Source organism: Anas acuta, chromosome 5 (assembly GCF_963932015.1).
Source record: "Anas acuta chromosome 5, bAnaAcu1.1, whole genome shotgun sequence".
In the NCBI taxonomy this organism is placed as follows: domain Eukaryota; kingdom Metazoa; phylum Chordata; class Aves; order Anseriformes; family Anatidae; genus Anas; species Anas acuta.
The window spans coordinates 8,099,645-8,117,145 of NC_088983.1; the positions used below are offsets into that span (position 1 = coordinate 8,099,645).

The 17,501-nt window shown below is 41.6% G+C and overlaps 1 protein-coding gene across 4 annotated transcripts in view; it reads left to right on the top strand.

Moving 5' to 3' along the window:
* BRF1 (BRF1 RNA polymerase III transcription initiation factor subunit) overlaps nucleotides 1–15,159 on the top strand; it is a 175,451-nt gene extending 160,292 nt beyond the window's left edge. For all 4 annotated transcript variants that reach the window (XM_068682552.1, XM_068682551.1, XM_068682553.1 and 1 more), the window contains 3 exons: nucleotides 6,248–6,299; nucleotides 9,074–9,242; nucleotides 11,387–15,159. In XM_068682552.1, the coding sequence (XP_068538653.1) occupies nucleotides 6,248–6,299; nucleotides 9,074–9,242; nucleotides 11,387–11,424 (259 nt within the window). In that variant the 3' untranslated portion in view covers nucleotides 11,425–15,159. The remainder of the gene's footprint in view (nucleotides 1–6,247; nucleotides 6,300–9,073; nucleotides 9,243–11,386) is intronic.
* The last annotated feature ends 2,342 nt before the right edge of the window (nucleotides 15,160–17,501 follow it).

Below are 17,501 nucleotides of genomic sequence, written 5' to 3' on the forward strand. Positions count from 1 at the left end.
TTAATCATTTACCTTCATTAAAATGCTTCACAGCTTCCTTATTTTAAATAGTTTTTCCCAGCAAGGTGCAAATATGCCTCGCTGCCATCATTTCGTCTGGAAAAATTTGCCTGGTGAAAGGAATAGCATATTTTCAACTAATATTTTCCTGACCTGTGGAGAGATGAGCTCATCAGGATCTTTATTGACAAGCCCAGGAAGAAGGTGTGTCAACCAGAAATATTAGATCAGTCAGCCTTTCTTGTCCTGGAGCAATTGTAATTTCCCATGGTCTGCAGCAATTTCCTTTAGAATCTGATATGTGCAGAGATTGTTTTGGATCTGCTGCTGTAGTATAATTTCATTTGGTCCCAATAAGGTGGCTTTAGATTTCATTCTTTTCATTTTTGCTGTTGAAAATCTTTTGTTTTAGTGGAAAGAATAACAAGGTGCCATTTTACAGCACCTAAATGAGGAATGATTGCTACAGCTATGCAGAAGAATATTGCCCACTCCGAGGTGGGTTAGTAACAGCAGGTGTTGGTAACCTCCACCCCCCTCAGAAAAGTCTGAAATGGGTGTTTAGTTCACTATACTTGTGAACAAAGTACATTTTTTTTTCTTGAAAGCAAAGTTCTTGTTTTCCAAGAGAGATGCAGGAGTGTATTGGTGAATGGTGTAGGTGCTTATTTCTTTGCTGATAGCTGTTTCCTGTAGCCAGTGATAGGGGTTCTTATTTTTTTGCCCGTTTACTCCTATGAGTTGTTGGTCCCTAGGTACTTAAGCCTGGGTATTTGCTAGAAGAGGCCGATCTCATTAGCGCTGAGGATGTTCTCGGTGCCGCCTTGTCTGATGCTGTGCTGATGAAAGTGCCGCTCCTCTGATCCAGCATTAAAGAGGACTGAGTAGGAATCAAAAGTGGGAACAATTTCTCATTTTGCTCCAGTTTCTGTTGTCACTTTAGCTTTGCTTTTTCCCTCCTTAAAATGGCTCTTTGTGTGGTGTCGCATGCTCAGAAATAGCAGGAACATGTTGGCTACCTTGGTGTAGGTGACGGAGTTCTTGCAGGCGTTAGGCTCAGGCGGTGCTCAGCGCACCCTGATCTTGCTGCCAGGTGCCTGGTTGTGTCTGGTAGGGTTCTTACCCTGCCTCATGCCCTGTCAGCCTCTTGGTATGGCTGGCAGTGCTGGGTTAGCCAGCTCCAAAGGAGCTTAGTGTGCGTGAGCTGAGGTCACTGCAGTGAGGACGTGCCCTTGGTTGGCGTCTCGGTCATTAGCTGAGGTGTCCGTGGCCCTATCACTAGAAAGAGTGATTCAGAGAAGCTCCCTGAGGCCTTCGTGCTGCTGTTGAGCTGGGTTGGGCTAAGGGCTGGTCAGTCTGGCTTCCAGAAAGCCAAAAATAACTTTCTGCCTCACGTTCAGGCACACATGGTGTCAAGGTGTGAGCATCAGAGCTGTTTTGTCTTTCTGTAGAGCTGACATTCCTGTGGCTGTATCTGAACTTCTGGTGTGTCACAGTGTGCCTTTACACCCTAGTCCCTGTTCAGAAGCCATCAGGCAGACGTTTGTCAGTGCCACAACCAGCCATGGCCTTGGTTTCCCTCCCAGGGGAAGGGAATGGCTCCTGTCAGGGCCCAGCTCACAGCCATGACAGGATGCAGAGGACGGTGGGCCTGCAGCTCGATACATGTATGCAAACCCTGAAGTGCTGTGGGATTGGGGTCATGATTCCAGTCTGTGTTTTGTCTTCTGGAAAAGAGCCATGGACCCTGCCCAGGTGGGTCTCTCTTCCCTCTGGTGCTGACGGTAGAAGGATGGGTCCGTATCTCCTGCTGCTGCTGTGTTTCCAATAAGAGCATTAAAGCCTTGCAGGGAGGTAATTCCCAGCTTTCCGGTAAGGATAACATTGACAGTACCTAATTAAAGGGCACTTTTAGCCGGGATAAACATTTATATTAATTTCCTTCTCACACAGATGTCTGGTAAACTGACTTCCTGAGGCAAAACCATCTGGCCTCAGGTGGGAGGAGTATCTCAACCAGCACGAAGAACCTGACCGGTCTCCCAATGAATCGTTTCTAAATAGCTTTTTCTGTCACTGAAGTGGCATACATACAAAATGCCTGTGGTATGGTTATATAGGTTTTATACGCATTTGTCTTAGATGACCTGCATAATTATACCACAGGCTTGTGGCTCTGGGCCCCATTGTATCTCTGCTTGCCATCCTGTATCCTGGGTTTGTCTGCATATAAAATTAGTATGTGCGGTAAGCAGCAATAAGATGTTCCCTACTTGGATGGACTAAATTAAAATTCAGTAAGAAACAGAGCTTTGGGTGAGTTTCCAAATTACTTTCAGGATTTCACTGAGGAGATTGTTACAGTATCATAAACCTTTTCAGTGGGCACACAGCCTGATGCGAGTTAGCTGCTTTTATTGCCTCGTAGTATGCCTTCTGCGTTATGTTCTGTGCAGTGTAATCCTTTGTTATTAAATAATAAGCAAAATAAAAACAGTTGTTTGTCACAGCCAGCTTGTTTTTCAGAGAATTTGTTCTCTTTGAAAGTTCAGTCTGTGTGATCTTCAGCCCTGTCAGAAGCTATTATACCGAATCTTCTTTTAAATTGTTAAGCTGGAGGACAAACCGAGATGTTATCGTGCACATCTCAACTGCGAGCGAAGCGCAAGCGGAGCAGATTCGGCGGGGAGCAGCCTCTGATGCCATGTACCGTGCCACTAGTTTTTGTCGGGAACATGTCAAGATTATATGCTTCCAGTGTTAAGTGTGTTGGCTGACATGAGCATTTGTAGATCTGCATAATTTTCGAAGCAGTTTGAAATGTGGATATAACACTTAGGGCTGTGTGAAATCTTTTTTTTCCCCTCTTTTTACAGATTGTATTGCTGTTCTGAAAGTTGCTTGTTTTGTTACTCCCTCCCACAGTGTACTGTATTAAATTGCAGAGTTCATAATGAGAGTGCCCCAAACTAGAAATTGGCATCACTAGTGAGCAATAACTGAAATGTTTGGGAAGGCCAGGGGCACCACTGCTCTCTAGTCACAACATTACATTTTAAATCATGGCATCGTAGAATCTTTTAGGTTGGAAAAGACCTCTAAGATCATCAAGTCCAACCGTTAACCTGGCACTGCCAAGTCTACTGCTATTAAACCATGTCCCTGAGAAAACAGAGGCTGTGGTTGCTTTAGCGTATATGGGGTTGTATCTCCATGCAGGATAGGATGCTTATTTATGGGACTTGGCAACCTTGAATTCGAAGTGGACTTAAATAGACAAAATTTTTCACAGATAAGGTCTGTGTGCACATGTGTACCTTGAAAGCATTTTATAGATGAGATTGAGTAATGCCCGTTAAAAGTTGGGTAAGATGCTTCAGTTACCTGTTTTTTCAAGCTGCTTTTTTGATCCTTAATACTCAGACCTGTCTCAACCTCGAAAGCAGTTGCGATTCTCCGTGTGAGGACATCCTGCACTTCTTTCCACCCTGTGTGGTGCAGCCAGACAGCAGAAGGATCCTGTATCTGTAGCCATGGCAGCCAGTAATTTATTGCTCCATATGGCTGGTGTGGCAGCAGCTGCTCTGGTTTAAGGAGGTCAAGGCATCGGGGCATTTGAGAAACAAAACAAAACCCAACTGCCCCTATAAAACCCTCCTGAATGGTTTTGTACAGTAATAGGCTTCTCCATAGACCTGAGGGAGCCAAGGGAGAGAAATCAACATTTTATTTTAATCTAATTGCATTGAAAGGTATTATTTTAGATGGAAAACAAGTTTTTCTCTCTCTGTGATGGTTTTAGCTTTTTTCAGGGCTCAGCCCATGTGGCGAGCTGCCACAGCTCACCGAGGGGGGAGACCAGCCCCATGCTTTTGGGTGCATTAAATACTATGCTGAGGGAGAAACTGAATTACCCAAATTGGATGACAACGCTATATTTCTAGTAATGGAGTGAAGAAGTACGCTTTGTGAGCAATTATCACGGAGCAGAAATACACCTTTAATTTCAGAATGGGTGTGAGAGTCACTCGCTGCTGAAAAATGGTGTGGAAGGGCTCCTAGATTTAGCATTAGTTTGCAAATAGGCCTTTCATAAGCATGAATCTTTTTATTTTCATTCGGTGACCGTTTTAATTAAAATTAAACTGGAATGTTTACTTTCTGCTTCCTATAGCTGTGATGGTTTTCTTCACTGTGTGAGCACATGCATAATTTGCTCTAAAAGAAGTGTCAGCAGTTTCTGATTACCTTGTGAGTCTTACTCAACAGCTTGATTTTAATTGGGGGGAAGGAAAGATTTCAGAGTGCTCTAGGGAGGTCTGAAGTCTTCTGGTAGCATGAAGCAATAGTTGCTATCTTTGGTACAATGTTAATTACAATAATCACTACTAGTGGTTTAAAATAAAGGTCCTTCGTTGCTTCCCCCTGTTGTTTTTTTTCCAGTTATGTCAATGAAATACAACCTGGTTGATAATTAGCATCCTTCAGCTACTTAACCTTTTGACACCGCTGCATTTGTATGTTTGTAAGCATCTAAACAGGGTGACTTTTGGAAAGCAGTGATTGACAGGTAGTCTCAAATTTTGGGAAAACTGTACGGTTCACGTTAGAAAAAGAAAAGAGGAGGCCAGGCATGTAGGGAGATGTTTGTGTGTACCTTGAAATGCATTCTTTCTAAGCCCAGAAGTCTGCCAGGAATTGTATGTAATAGATAATTTATGTGGGTCAAGAATATCTCTTTCTTGAAGTTTTTGATAATCATGAAATATGACAAGAAGTATCTGTAGCAGAATAATTTGTTCTGGACCGTGCAGTAGTACAGCTCCTGAAGCGTTCCTGTGCCACCTTTTCATTTAGATCTATTGTAAAGAGTCACCTTGGGCTGCTTTGGTTGCTGAAATGCCCTTCGGGTATTGTGAAGCATTCCAGAGATGACTGTTTTCTGACCATCTTTGGAGCTTAGCCAGGGTCTTGTATTTTAATATTGCCTTCTCTATCAGAGATAATGATCTAAAGTCTGCCCTGCTCATTCTCCAGGGTTTTGTTTCCTCCTGCTGATCATTTGAAATATATAAGTAGGAAAACAACCAGTATCTGCGTGTTAACAGGAAGGAATGACTAATAGAAAAATGAGAAGAAAGATACTGCTTATCATAAAAGACTGTATCTCTAGAGACATAAATTGGTATTCATTAAGTTGTTTGCGGAGACTTAGTTAAAAGACAAAGTTGAGGAGCTGTCTGAGCAGCGTTTCTGTAGAAAACAAGTCATCCTTTTCATGACTGGGTATGTCTCGATGAGGAGGAGAGACCAGAAAGCAACAGTAAATGATGGATTGAGAACAGCCTTCATGGCACTAAGGAGACAACCGGCTGTGAAATGCTTTTCAGAAAAGAACAATATTTAACACTTAGCTGTAGAGTAATGCTGATCCATCTTTTCTCCCCAAATATGCAGGTCTTTTTGTATCCGCTGCAGGGTATTTTTAATGTTTATGTTCGATTTCTGTCACTTCTCATTCAAGGTATGCAGAGTCCCCTTGTTCTTGATAATGGTTTCTGTAGCTGGAGGTTAAAATTCAGTTTGTGATAATTACGGTATCCTTTTGTATGAAATCTTACTGATATCCTGCATATGTCATCAACTAAAGGGAAGTAGAGTAATGCTGGGCAATTCAGAAAGTGGCTTATTTTTGTCATGTCTGCATTGTTCCAAAAAATCTGTTGTTGTGCCCAAAAGCATGACCTGCCCCCCTGGGTCCATCCCCGGTGCTTTCTGGCAGGCAGCCTGCAGGTGCAGGTTTTGCTCTGCTCCAAAGTGCTGCGGCCACACATTCAGACAGCAGCAGAGGGATGAAGCATTGCTGTTGTTGGTCTTCTCTTCCTCACCGCTTCCTTGAGACTGTTGACTTTTGTAATATGTGATAAAGCCATCTCTTTTACAGACCTTCGGGATGAGCTGGAGCTGCAGTCTGAGATGAAGTTTTGCTACTGAGCTTGTTGATTGGCATTTTTTCTTATTATCCTGAATTGGGGCAGATGCTTACAAGGGAATGTGTGTATTAATTATTGTGAAGTATGGGGCTATCCACTGTGAACTTTGTTTTGTATCTTAAAAGAAGTAATTGCACAGTGTAACTCTAGCGAAGTGTTTTCATTGTTTGGATAGTGAATAATGTGTGTGTCAAACTCTTGTGTGTGGTGTATCTTTTCTGATGTTCACCGTTTCTTCTTTCCTTTTTTTCCAGATTAAGACCTTTAATTTCTACACAGCTAGCTAAAAAGGCTGCCACCGAAGAGGTATGTAAAGCCCAGCACTTCTCACAGTGCCACGGTTAGAGTCTGGAAATTGTGACAAGCATTTCTCAGCCTGGCTCAGGTTATGCGGTAGATATGGGCAAAATAAAGGAGAATCTTGTCTCGGTGATCAGAGCAGGAGCTGGTTAATGCAAACACTGCATTAACATGCACAGGTTACCTGCCTTCTAACCAGGATTTGCCCTTACTTACCCACCAGTAACCTTAACCTCATAATCCCTGGTTAGACAGGAAAAAGAGAAAACTCCCTGCAAGCCCTGAAAGGGCACATTTGAACAAGTGGGTAGGAGCAGTAGGAGAGGGCAGAGCTTGTGCCTCTTTCATCACTTGGAGCGTACCCCCAGAGAAAGGGGACAACGCAGAGCTGCTTCTGTGGAGCTGGTGGGGACTCAAGGAAAGGGCTGGGGTCCTGGGGTCTGCCTCAGGAGACCGGTGAGGAAACATGAACCAACAAGGTACCCAACAGAGCATGGCTTACTCTGTTTGTTTTGTTTACATTGGAAATAATGATATTTCCATAGAAAAGTTAGTGCTAGTATCTGGCCACCATCAGAAATCTTCCCTGGGTGGCTTTGTGAATGTGTATGTTGGGACGAAGGGGTTGTGATTGTTACCAGTCGCAGCAATCACAGCTTTCCTCTGCTATTGTACTTCCACTGTACAAAACAAACACCTGTGTTTTGCAGGTGATAAAAGAACTGCCTACCATGTATCTAACAATCCTGTTCCTAATATACCAAAGGAAAGCATTCTTGCTTTTCCCACGTGTGTGTGACACTGGTGCCCTTTTGAAAGTATGCTAGTATTCTTTGATAGTCTACTGGGCTTTCACAATGCCGATGTGAAAGCTGTATGCCCATGGAAAGGTACAAGCCAAACAGACGTCCAGGTTGTCTGGAAGAATCCAGGAAGTTCTATTTAAAGGTGTTGTTGGACTGCCTTATTCTTAAAATTACTAAAACCCATTGATTTTCAGAAACAGTTTGATATCCTGCCTAGGGAAATACATTTTCACTTACGCTATGCTCATTAGAAAACCCTGCACATTTTTAGAACTATAGCAGTCTGGAAGTGGACATGATAATTAGAAGAAGGTCACATTTTAATTAGCATGGTGCAATTTAAAAAAATAATGACTCAATTGTAGCTCTTTTATATTCAGCCACTTTTTCAGAGCAGATGGATACTTTAAGCAAAAAAAATGATATACATTATGATACTGATTCGTCTCAAACTGTTGTGTCTATTTCTGCTTATACCAAAAGTGTAGATGGACCCAGTGTGATCACTCTACGGCCAAAAACAGTGGTAGGAAATATAAAATAAACTGGAGGGAAGTTCCTCTAAATAAGATGATTAATTTGAGCATTAAAAGATCATGAAAACCTGTCTCTGAGTGATCTGAATGCCTAAATACTTGATTTTCTGTTAAAATTAATGGGTGTCTTGTGCCCTATTAATGAGCTATTGGAGCAGACCCTTAGGTGACTTTGAAAATCTCTGGCAGATTCCTTAGGTTGACTGGCATGGTATGTGACAAGCTTAGGAGCAGCTTTGATGTTTGAGTAATTAGCCCATGAGCTTTCTGGTACCGGGGCTTTCTGTTACGGTGTATCTCTAACGCGCCTGGAACTGGAGGGATTCTGGGGGTCACTTCATCACAAGTAAATACATTTATAAATAAATGCTTCATGCAAGTCAGACCTTAATGCCAACAGAATCGCAGCAGCACATTGTTGTGTGCTGTGATTTAACCCTAGAGCCCTGTAGGACGTTTTGTGTACAGACCCCAAATATTCCAAGTACAGAACGGAGTGGAGAAGTGCCCCGTTACGAAGCTGGTGGAGCTGAAGCTCCTGTGATGTTCCTTCCCTGGATGAGACGGGGAGGCAGTGCCTCACACTGAGCATAGCAGAGCACACCCCCACGCTGCAGGGGCTGCCCCGTTCCCAAATCAGTCTGTAGTGAACAGGACACACCATTACCTTCAGCTCCAAATTCACCTCTGCCTCCTTGCTCTGTTACTCTTTCTTGTCCTCCCTGCTTTGTCCTGCCTCACCTTAGAGCATCTGGGCAGGTGCAGCTGCTGGAATGGGCCCATCAGCGTCCAATTCCTCAATTAGAGCTTGGAGCTCATTACTCTGATGAATCCCATAGGTAATGTTACAGGTGCTGATATGTATTATCAACCTAGTGCTCTACCATAGCATTAAGTGCTGTCTAAAGAGTGCTATTTATTCATCACCATTTTCATCATTATTCATCATTTATTCATTGTACCTCCAAATAAATCCAACCAGAGTTGTCAAAGCTAATAGTCTTTTTTTTTTTTCTGATTTGAAGGGTACATTTCTGCTGTCATTAAAGTGTCAATAATGTTTTTACTGTGTAATAGGCCTGATATGAGTCAAACACAATGAGAAGGTTGTAAGTTTTCCTGCAGAGCTCTGCTGATGAGCCTTCACTCCCAAATTTCTCCTTACCTTGTGCTCTCAAGAGGCTCCTGTTCTGCTGTTGCTGTCTCTGGATACTTCAATTGCCTGGCTCTGGAATATGTGAAAGCTGTGAATGTTTATTCCTGATTTGGATTCAGGCAACATTTCACTGAGCAACTCGGATGTTCCCTGGAATAGTTTAGCCTGTAGCACTAGATGTGGGCTTCCAACTTTCCTGCCCCACTTGGAAGCTGCTAACATTACATACAAATACTGAATAAAGGAAGGGCTGCAATGCTGTCCTGTCTTCTTTTTTTGCAGGTGACCTTACCAACTGCACAAGCAGAAGCCCCTGACTTATCAAAACCAGCAGCTGTGCTAGTGGAGAGTGGCCCAGTAGCTTACAACCCTGATGAAGAGGTGGAAGAGGAGGAAGCAGAAGAAGATGACGATCATTGCATGAGTGCGTTGCAGTTAATGGGAGGAAACGGTGAGTTGGGATGTTGCCTAAAGCACAGCCTGTTATTTCTCTATCTGTGCTGTGGAGTTTGTTGTTGCAGGGCTTGGGACAGACAGGGTTCCCCTGCTTGTCCCAGCTCGTCCCAAGCAGAGCACATTCCTGCAGAAAAGCCCAGAGTCACCCCCGTCAGAAACATGACCTTCCTGGAGACTTCCAGAGAAAGCTCTGCATCTCAAGCTTTAGGCTAAGAAGGCTTCTCAAGAACGGACCAATGTTATGCCTTCTTCAGAATTCTATTTATTAAAGGAAATCTGAGGAATTAAGGGGTCAGCAACCCCTCAGTTAGCAATGCTTGGGGCTCCTTGCCTCATGATTGTGCATGAACCCTGCAGACTTGGCTGTCCAGCTCAAAGCAAAGAGAATCGTCTCGCTCCGTTTCTGGGATAAGTGTTAGGAAGAAGGAGTTCTCCAAATACAAAAATGACATTGATAGTGTGTGGCATGCTGTAAGGCACACAGATGTGTGCTAATTTCTTTGGGTTACCCAGCAAAGCCACTCATTTAATTAGGTTTCTCTACTGGCAGGAAAAGTCAGTATCCTCCCATTGTGGTTTTTCGCAGCTGGACACATCCACATTTATCCTTTATTAAAAACTTCCCCTTGGAATTGAGGTTTGAAAATACACTAAAATATATATTTTTTAAATAAGGGCGGCTAATTATGGATTTTGGAAAAGCAAGATGAGAGTAAGTAAGGTTTCCGCTGAAATTTTATTTACTGCAAAAATCTTTCCAGAACTATTAATTTAGCTTTCATAGACAGTATGTATACATTTCATAAGAGTCTGTGATACTTTTAAATTGATTTCTCCACTGGAAAATAATTGCTGAATGTCAGGAAAAACAGTTTGTTGCCTGAATTTATTATTAGAATAACGTTCCCAAGAAAAGGCACCCATGTGGGGGAGGGTGGGTCCATGTTTATTAATAAATCCCCCACAAAAATAGAATAAAGGTCACTGAGCTTTTTTTCTTTGTAAATGTTACTATTTTTAAACCATTCTGAGAACATTCCACTACTCCCTGTCTGGTCTGGACAACAGCTGAAAAATCAGAGTTTAAAAAAAAATAAAAAGGAAAGGAGTATTCCCAGAATTCAAATGCAGGTGTGCAGAGCTGTTCAGCAGAACAAATAACTCCTTTCTAACTGCTTTCTTCATGGCTTTTAGACCTGTCTGCCTGGAATAAGTGCAGGAATTACAAATGGTGAACTTCACCCATTCTACGCAAATTATTATAGATTACACTTAATTCTGCTTCGGAGCATTTGCTTGACTTTGGATGAAATGTTGCACTGTATTAAATTTGGAGTATAAAGGTTAACTTTACTGAATGCTCATATGTAATAGTTATCCTTTGGTTTGACTTTGCAACAGAAAATGTTCACTGTTTTACTTTTTTCAGGAAGCACGTAGGAGAGAAATCAGTGCATTAGAAACACAAACATGCCTTCTGACACACAAAACACGCAGTCTTCGCAATCAGCATTGTTTTAGAAAACAGAACTGGATTGAAAAAATGGGCAAAAATTTAAGTTGTTCCTGTAGGAGTAAGTAAATGTGGGAGATCTGAGTCAGATCTATCGGTCACGATTCATTGCAAGACTCGTTTTGTTGTTGATGGGAACTCTGAGCTATCTCTGAACCCTTGCAGTTTCAGCTTATAAATCTATGAATAATATAAACAAGCCAGCTCTTTAACTGGTGTCTATGTCTAGTGAGAATCATGCCTACTTGTAAATGTATGCTGCTGCTTCTCAGCTGCTGTGTTTTAAATTACTTCTGACAATCAGGCTTGATCACCTTAACCTCTAAATTAAACCAGGTATTTCACATATCCATGTGCCAAATATCCCTAAGTGAGGGCCCAGTGACAAGTGAGAAGAAATATTTACACATACATGTTTACAAATAATTTTATTTAGTGGAGGAAGAATTGGAAGAACTTCTTTAGCCCTAAGAAAATACATGTTTTTTTTAAATGCCTGCTTAGGGCAAAACTTACCATCTAGCTACACAGCAGGAAAACAACCTGAAAGTAACAGTACTTTTGTTGGATACTCCATCTACCTGGAATATTTGCATTTTTATATGCCTTTGTCTTATGTGTTTCAGATTATGGCTGTGATATGGACGACGATGATGGCTATTAGTTCGATTTGCTTCTAAAGGACATGGACTGTTTCTTGTTCCCAGCAAGCCTGCAATCTTCAAAATGTGTGAATGGTGAAAGAAGCTGTCTGTGGTCAGCGAACGGCATCAAACAATCCTTACTTCAGTACAGTGAACTCCAGGTTGGCAGTGACTCGGGCCAGTTTACACTGACCCACAACCCAGCACTAAGTTTGGGTTTGTACTTGAATTTTTTTTTATTTTGGTAGATCATGGTTTGAGAATGAAATTCCTGGGAGTTGTGTTTCCAGAGAGCACAAGAAAAGAGACAAAATAGACTGCGTATAAAGCATGTGTGGCAGGAAGCAACACATCTCGTATTTATGTGACTTTGCTTTTACACACACTGTTGAAAGGGAGCGCATAGAAGGGCAGAAAGAAGGACAAGTGAAAACCAGAAGCCCACCCACTGATTATTTGAGTACACTTGGATTAATTGTCTTACAATACTACAACCGAAAGAAAACATTTTCAATCTTTATTGTAAACTTGACCCTGTCATTGTATGCAAGCTGCCATACCCAAGCCTATCAAAAATTGATGACAAGTTTTATATCATAGGGCAGTATCTGTTTCTCTGAAATGAAGTAAATACTTCTTTATTTTAATCAATTCATAGATGTTCTATAAGTTATGACAATAGAAGGTAATGGTGGCAGTGAATAGTTGTCTTATGCTGTGAGATGTTTATGTGGAAGGAGGAAAAAATCCTGGGTGAGGCAAGGATTGTATAGGGAAAGCAGAAGACAATGCTGGTGTCACGTACCTTTGCTTGGAGTCCTGAGGGACAGCCAGGTCTCGTTGTGGCTGATGTTGCTGCAGGAGAGTAACTCTTGCCACCTCTGTAGAGCTGCTCCTGTCCAACTGAGTTGAGTGCAGGTCTGCTCCCCAGAGCTGCCTGGCTCTAAAACCACTTGAAAGCAAGAGAAAGCTGAGCTTTTTAATAAATAAGCTAGCATCTGCTTTGGCTGAATTTAATTTAATGTAATTTATTTAACTTTCTATGGGTAAATTAAAGGTCACCATGCAGCAGTCTGACTCTCATGGCTCAAATCCCACCCTTGAATAATCGCTGCTCCATGGAGCTCCAGCTGCATGTGCCCCAAAATGTCAGCAGGTCCTTCTCATCCAGATAAAGCAGCCATTGCAACACGGTGGGACAGGGGGTCGGATGGAGCCAGATCCTACCCTGTCGCCTCTGACCCGACACTGCCATGGCCTGAGGCTCTCAGCTCAGTGTGAGAGGCATGGCACTCTGCGTCTTGGTCTTGATGACTGCAGCTGCAGGAGCAAAGATGTTTTTATCTCTCTCCCTTGTCTTGAGACAATCACGAATGTAGATTTCTCTTCTACCGGGGAAAGATGAATGTTCATCCTACCAATGTGGTTTCTGTTAAGCTGTCTTTCCTGGCCGGCTCATCCTTCCTATTTTTGAGGAGCACTGATCATTAAAGCGCCTCTCCTTCTCCTGCCATGTTGGGTGGCTAGTGGCAGGAGAAGAACCTGCCTTGGGAAGCTGTGTAGCTCCTCCAAATCAGAGTGACAGAGGAAAGGACCGATGGTGCTTGTACCTGTGGTCATCACCAACAAGGGGAAGGACCATATGGCCTTCCATACCTCTTCTGTCCCTTTCAGTAACATGCATAAGAGAGATTGTGTAAATAGAGCAAGAGCAAGTGCTTGTGTTAGGAGCAGACTTGATTTTCTTTGGCTGGTAAATGTTGTTTGTTGAGTAGGTTGTATCTGCTAGATATTTCTGAGTAGTGAGTAGCAGTGTTTCTGCAATGATTTCTCTTAACAGCAGAACTTGGTAACAAAAATGATGTAGTGAGGCTAATGGGAAGAAAAGCTCTTCTGAACCAGAGATCAGTTACTTGGTTCGCAGCACTTCAGTGGGAAAGAAGAGATTCCGTGTAATTCTTAGGGGAACAGCTGGTGTTTTCACCAAAAAGCGATAGATTTTTTTTTCTGATACTTTATAAATACTGCACAAAAAAAGTACATTGAGGAGATAAACCTTTCTACCTCTCTTTTATCTATACCATAATTCAAAATCATGCTGTAAGCAGACAATAAAAAGAAAAGTAGTTTGTTTTATCAAAGTTCGTGGTCTGCAAGTCTTTGAGACAGCTGAGTTTGAGCATTTGGGTTTGAATTAATCTGCCAATAGCACTATTACAAATACCCGTGCTCTCAGTATATTCTCAAAGCTGGGTTTTATTCCAAGGTACACATTATTCTCTATGCAGGAAATAAACATGCATAAATAAACATGCGTATGACTCATGTAGGTCGAGTGCTTTTCTCAAATGCATAATGTTGGTTCTTAAAGAAACCGCTAAGATGAGTTCTTTATTGCTAAGGGTCTTTCCTGCAGTTTTCTGTGTAGATTTTCATTGGTTTGTTCCCCCGAAAGAATACTAAACCTGCTGCCAATGTAGTGACATTATGTGCGAGAGCTGAGAGTCCACTCAAATAACTCCTGCTAGTAAATTTGAATTTCAGTAGCACATTGCATTGCTGAGAACATTGCTTCCTGCACTGGGAGTAGAGGATGCTTCTCTATATAGGAGAGGAAAAAAAATTGCTGTTTTTGAATGCTCTCATGTGATTTGATTAGAGAAGGCTATCACATAGCCTGCCAGAAGGGCACTTGGAGAGCAAAAAAAGGACCTGCAAATCCATAGCATCTCAATATTGCTGGTGAAGTTAATGGCACAGTTTCTGTACAGGAGTCCTAAAGGAAAAGCCATGGTATTGGGTAGGGAGACTTCACCTTGAGCATTTTAAGGCTTCTTAAACTATAGTGGTTATGTATATTTTTAATTTATTGGTGACTTACCGGGAATTTTATAATGTTCATTCCTTCTTGATTTAACTAAGCTCAGGAAATGTAAACAGATTAGAACATGCTAGTTTCTGTTTTTATAGCTAGTCATTAAAATGTAAAAAGATTAACACTGCATTAACTCTGTTTACTACTGTTGATGTATCTGGACAATTTTGTTGTATGTAAGTGAGCCTGTATTCTCTTGGAGTAATTTGGACCCTGCTTTTTTCAGGATTCTGATTATAATGAAGAGAGATTATAAGGCTTCAATATTTGTCGTTCCTCGTTCTTTTTTCCTTGAACCCATACAAGCTGTATATCATAGGTTTTATTCCATGAAGCATGTCTCGTTGCAAGTCACTTTGCTTGACAAGCAAAACCCTCCAGCTGTTGCATCCAGCTTGTCTGCCGTGCAGCCTTTTAACAGTCTTTTATTGTGGGGATAAAAAAGAAAAGAAATAAAGAAAATAAGGGGATTCTTCACTGTGGTGAGTGCATTTTCAGTGTCTTAATCATCCATGACATTTCTTTAAAATCACTGTGTTCAGTACAGCAACTTTTAAATGGTGCCAGACAACCTTGTCGTGAGGGTTAAATGTGTTCGTCTACAAAGTTCTTGCCATCCTGATGGCTTGTTTGTATTCTTTGGATTGCGTTGAAGCTCTAGTCGCAGATGTGTACAGTTAATGCAGAGTTTTGCCTAATAAATGTTCTGTTTCTTATTTTTGTGTTGAAACCTTGCATTTGGTTCAGTTAGTGCCAAGGAAATTAAACCTGTTTGATGTAAGCATATGTATCTTCCTTACACACCACACTATGAGCCATGTCAAGCTTTTTTTACTGTAATATATTTGCTGTAAATAAAAAGTAAAACCCTTGCAAATCCCATCGTTGATGATACTTTCCTTCTGATTTCTGATTCTTGTCTTCATTCTTATGAATGCTCATTTTTGATTGCTGCGTGATTGGTTGATAGTGGACAAAATGCTTGCAATTCAGAGCTGTCTTTTGTCTCTAAAAGCAGAGACAAGTCTAATCAGGTAAGTGTTTTTTGCAAGATACGGTTCTGCTGATAAATGTAGATACTTTCTGTAAACTGCATAACACTGACGAGGTTTTACACCGAGCTATATAATTAACTGACTGTGGGAAAAATATACAGTGTATGTGTTTAATGGAACTGTTCCAGTGCTTGTTTCTGAAAGCAGTATCTTGATAAATAAGGTGTACGCTGACTTAAATATCTAGTTATTTTATCAGCATCTGGTCACCACAATTTGGAGGCCAAAATCCGCATCTACCCTTTATGCACTTGGGTATTTGCTTCTTTTATGTTTCCTGGTAGTGGAGCTTCCTGGACCCTCAGGAGTGTTTACTGCAAAATTTCAGCATATAGTAGGGCAATAACCAGTAGTTTCAGTACAACATTAAGCATGTCTCATGCCAGCATTTTACTGGGTTCTCATCTAGGTACAGCCTTGCTCTCATTGACTTCAGGGTGATTTTATCTGTAGTTTCTTTTCAGCTGTTCCAACCCTTTCCACTGGTGGTTGGGTATTTCTCCAGTGATATCCATCATTGATGTTCTCTCAGTCCTAACATCTAAGCTGTTAAAAAGTATTGGCCACCCCAGCCTCGTATTTTCTGTTCTTCCCAAGCAACACAGTTTATTAGCTTTGTCCTGTATTTTTTGTCTTCCCTACAACGCTGGGCTTTCCTAACCAAAACCATGCTGTCTTCCCAACTGCCTTCATTGAATATGCCTCCTTTAAGGGTCTGGAAGTAAAATAATATTAATAAAGCTGAAATCTTGCAAAGCTTCACATTAGCTTCATTTGTCACCAGTAAATCATAGCACACTCATTCTTAGGTTCACATATTGTAACACAGAAGAGGCTGTTGTAATTTTCTACTCCAGTCACATGTATAAGAAGAGTTATAGCATATTATTTGGTAATTTTTTTTTGCTAGCCCTGATCCCTGGCTGTGGTCTTGGTGAGTGGTTGTTTGTTTAGTGAGAAGGATGAAGTGCTTGAGAAACGAAGCTGGAGGAAAACTCATGGCTTACAGCCTAACAAATTTACTCGATGAGTTTCCTCATCCTAATTGTTTTACTCTTTTGGGACTGTTGTGCATTTTCATGGAAATGAGGGAGGCATATACATTTCATAAAAATGCAAACTGAGATTCCCGTCCTGCCATGTGACTCTAGGAGCAAAGGATTTAATGACTTCTAGTCTGAATCTAATGTTTGTTATTGTATGAGTTGGCAGTAAGTGGCATTGTACTAGACACCAGGACGGCAGTCATTTTATTATCTGTCTCTATTGCAGCAAGGATGCTTTCTTATTGCTCTTAGTACTCCTAGTAAGGTTTCTCAATTCTTCAAACCCGAAAAATACAGCAAATTAGAGGAATTTGAACAAAGCAATGAGAAAAACCAGCACCAACACTGCTCTTACCAGGTAATTTTTCTTCAATGCTCTTCTGTGGGAATGGTAAAATGTATTTATACAGAGAGACTAAGAGGTGCTAAAGCTGCATCTTGGCAACAGCAGAGGTGAGATAGCATTGTCCATTTTCCACACATGAAATGTTGTCCATTTTCCTGACTCCTTTTTCATGCTATATCCTGCTCCATTTCAATAATGTGCAGACCAGTGGGTCAGACTGCTGGGGGATATTAAAAGTAGTAGGACACCTGGCCAAGTAAGGAAGAGGAGATGGCGGGGTGTCACTAAGGTACAAAACTGAACATAAAAATATGAGAAAAAATAGTTAAGATTTCTTTGCAGTGAGGTGTTAGAGTGTGCAACAGGCAGTAAGCATAGGAACAGACCAAGGGCAATTTTCACATCTTTGGAAACTGAACAGGTCTCACAGCTACATTAAAAACTGAAATCTTGGGCCATACAAACAGTTTCTGTGATACCTCTGCTTTTTCAGGTCGTGGTGTGATTTCTAACCCAACCCTGAGATGTCAGCTGCCCTGCTGTGGGTCGTGGGTGGTGGAGTTCCCCAGCCATGGGCTCATGGACACGTTTCCAGCTCGGTGAGGATGTTTCCTGCTCTCCTACCAATAGCCAGTCATTCCCAAAGAAAAATCTGTGAGGTTTTCAGAAAAAAAAAAAAAAAAGGCAATATGCTCATTTGTTAACTCTGCCTTTTTATAACCAGGGCAAGACACAGGCCAAACTGCTGATCGCACAGCCCAGTGTTGGAGGATAA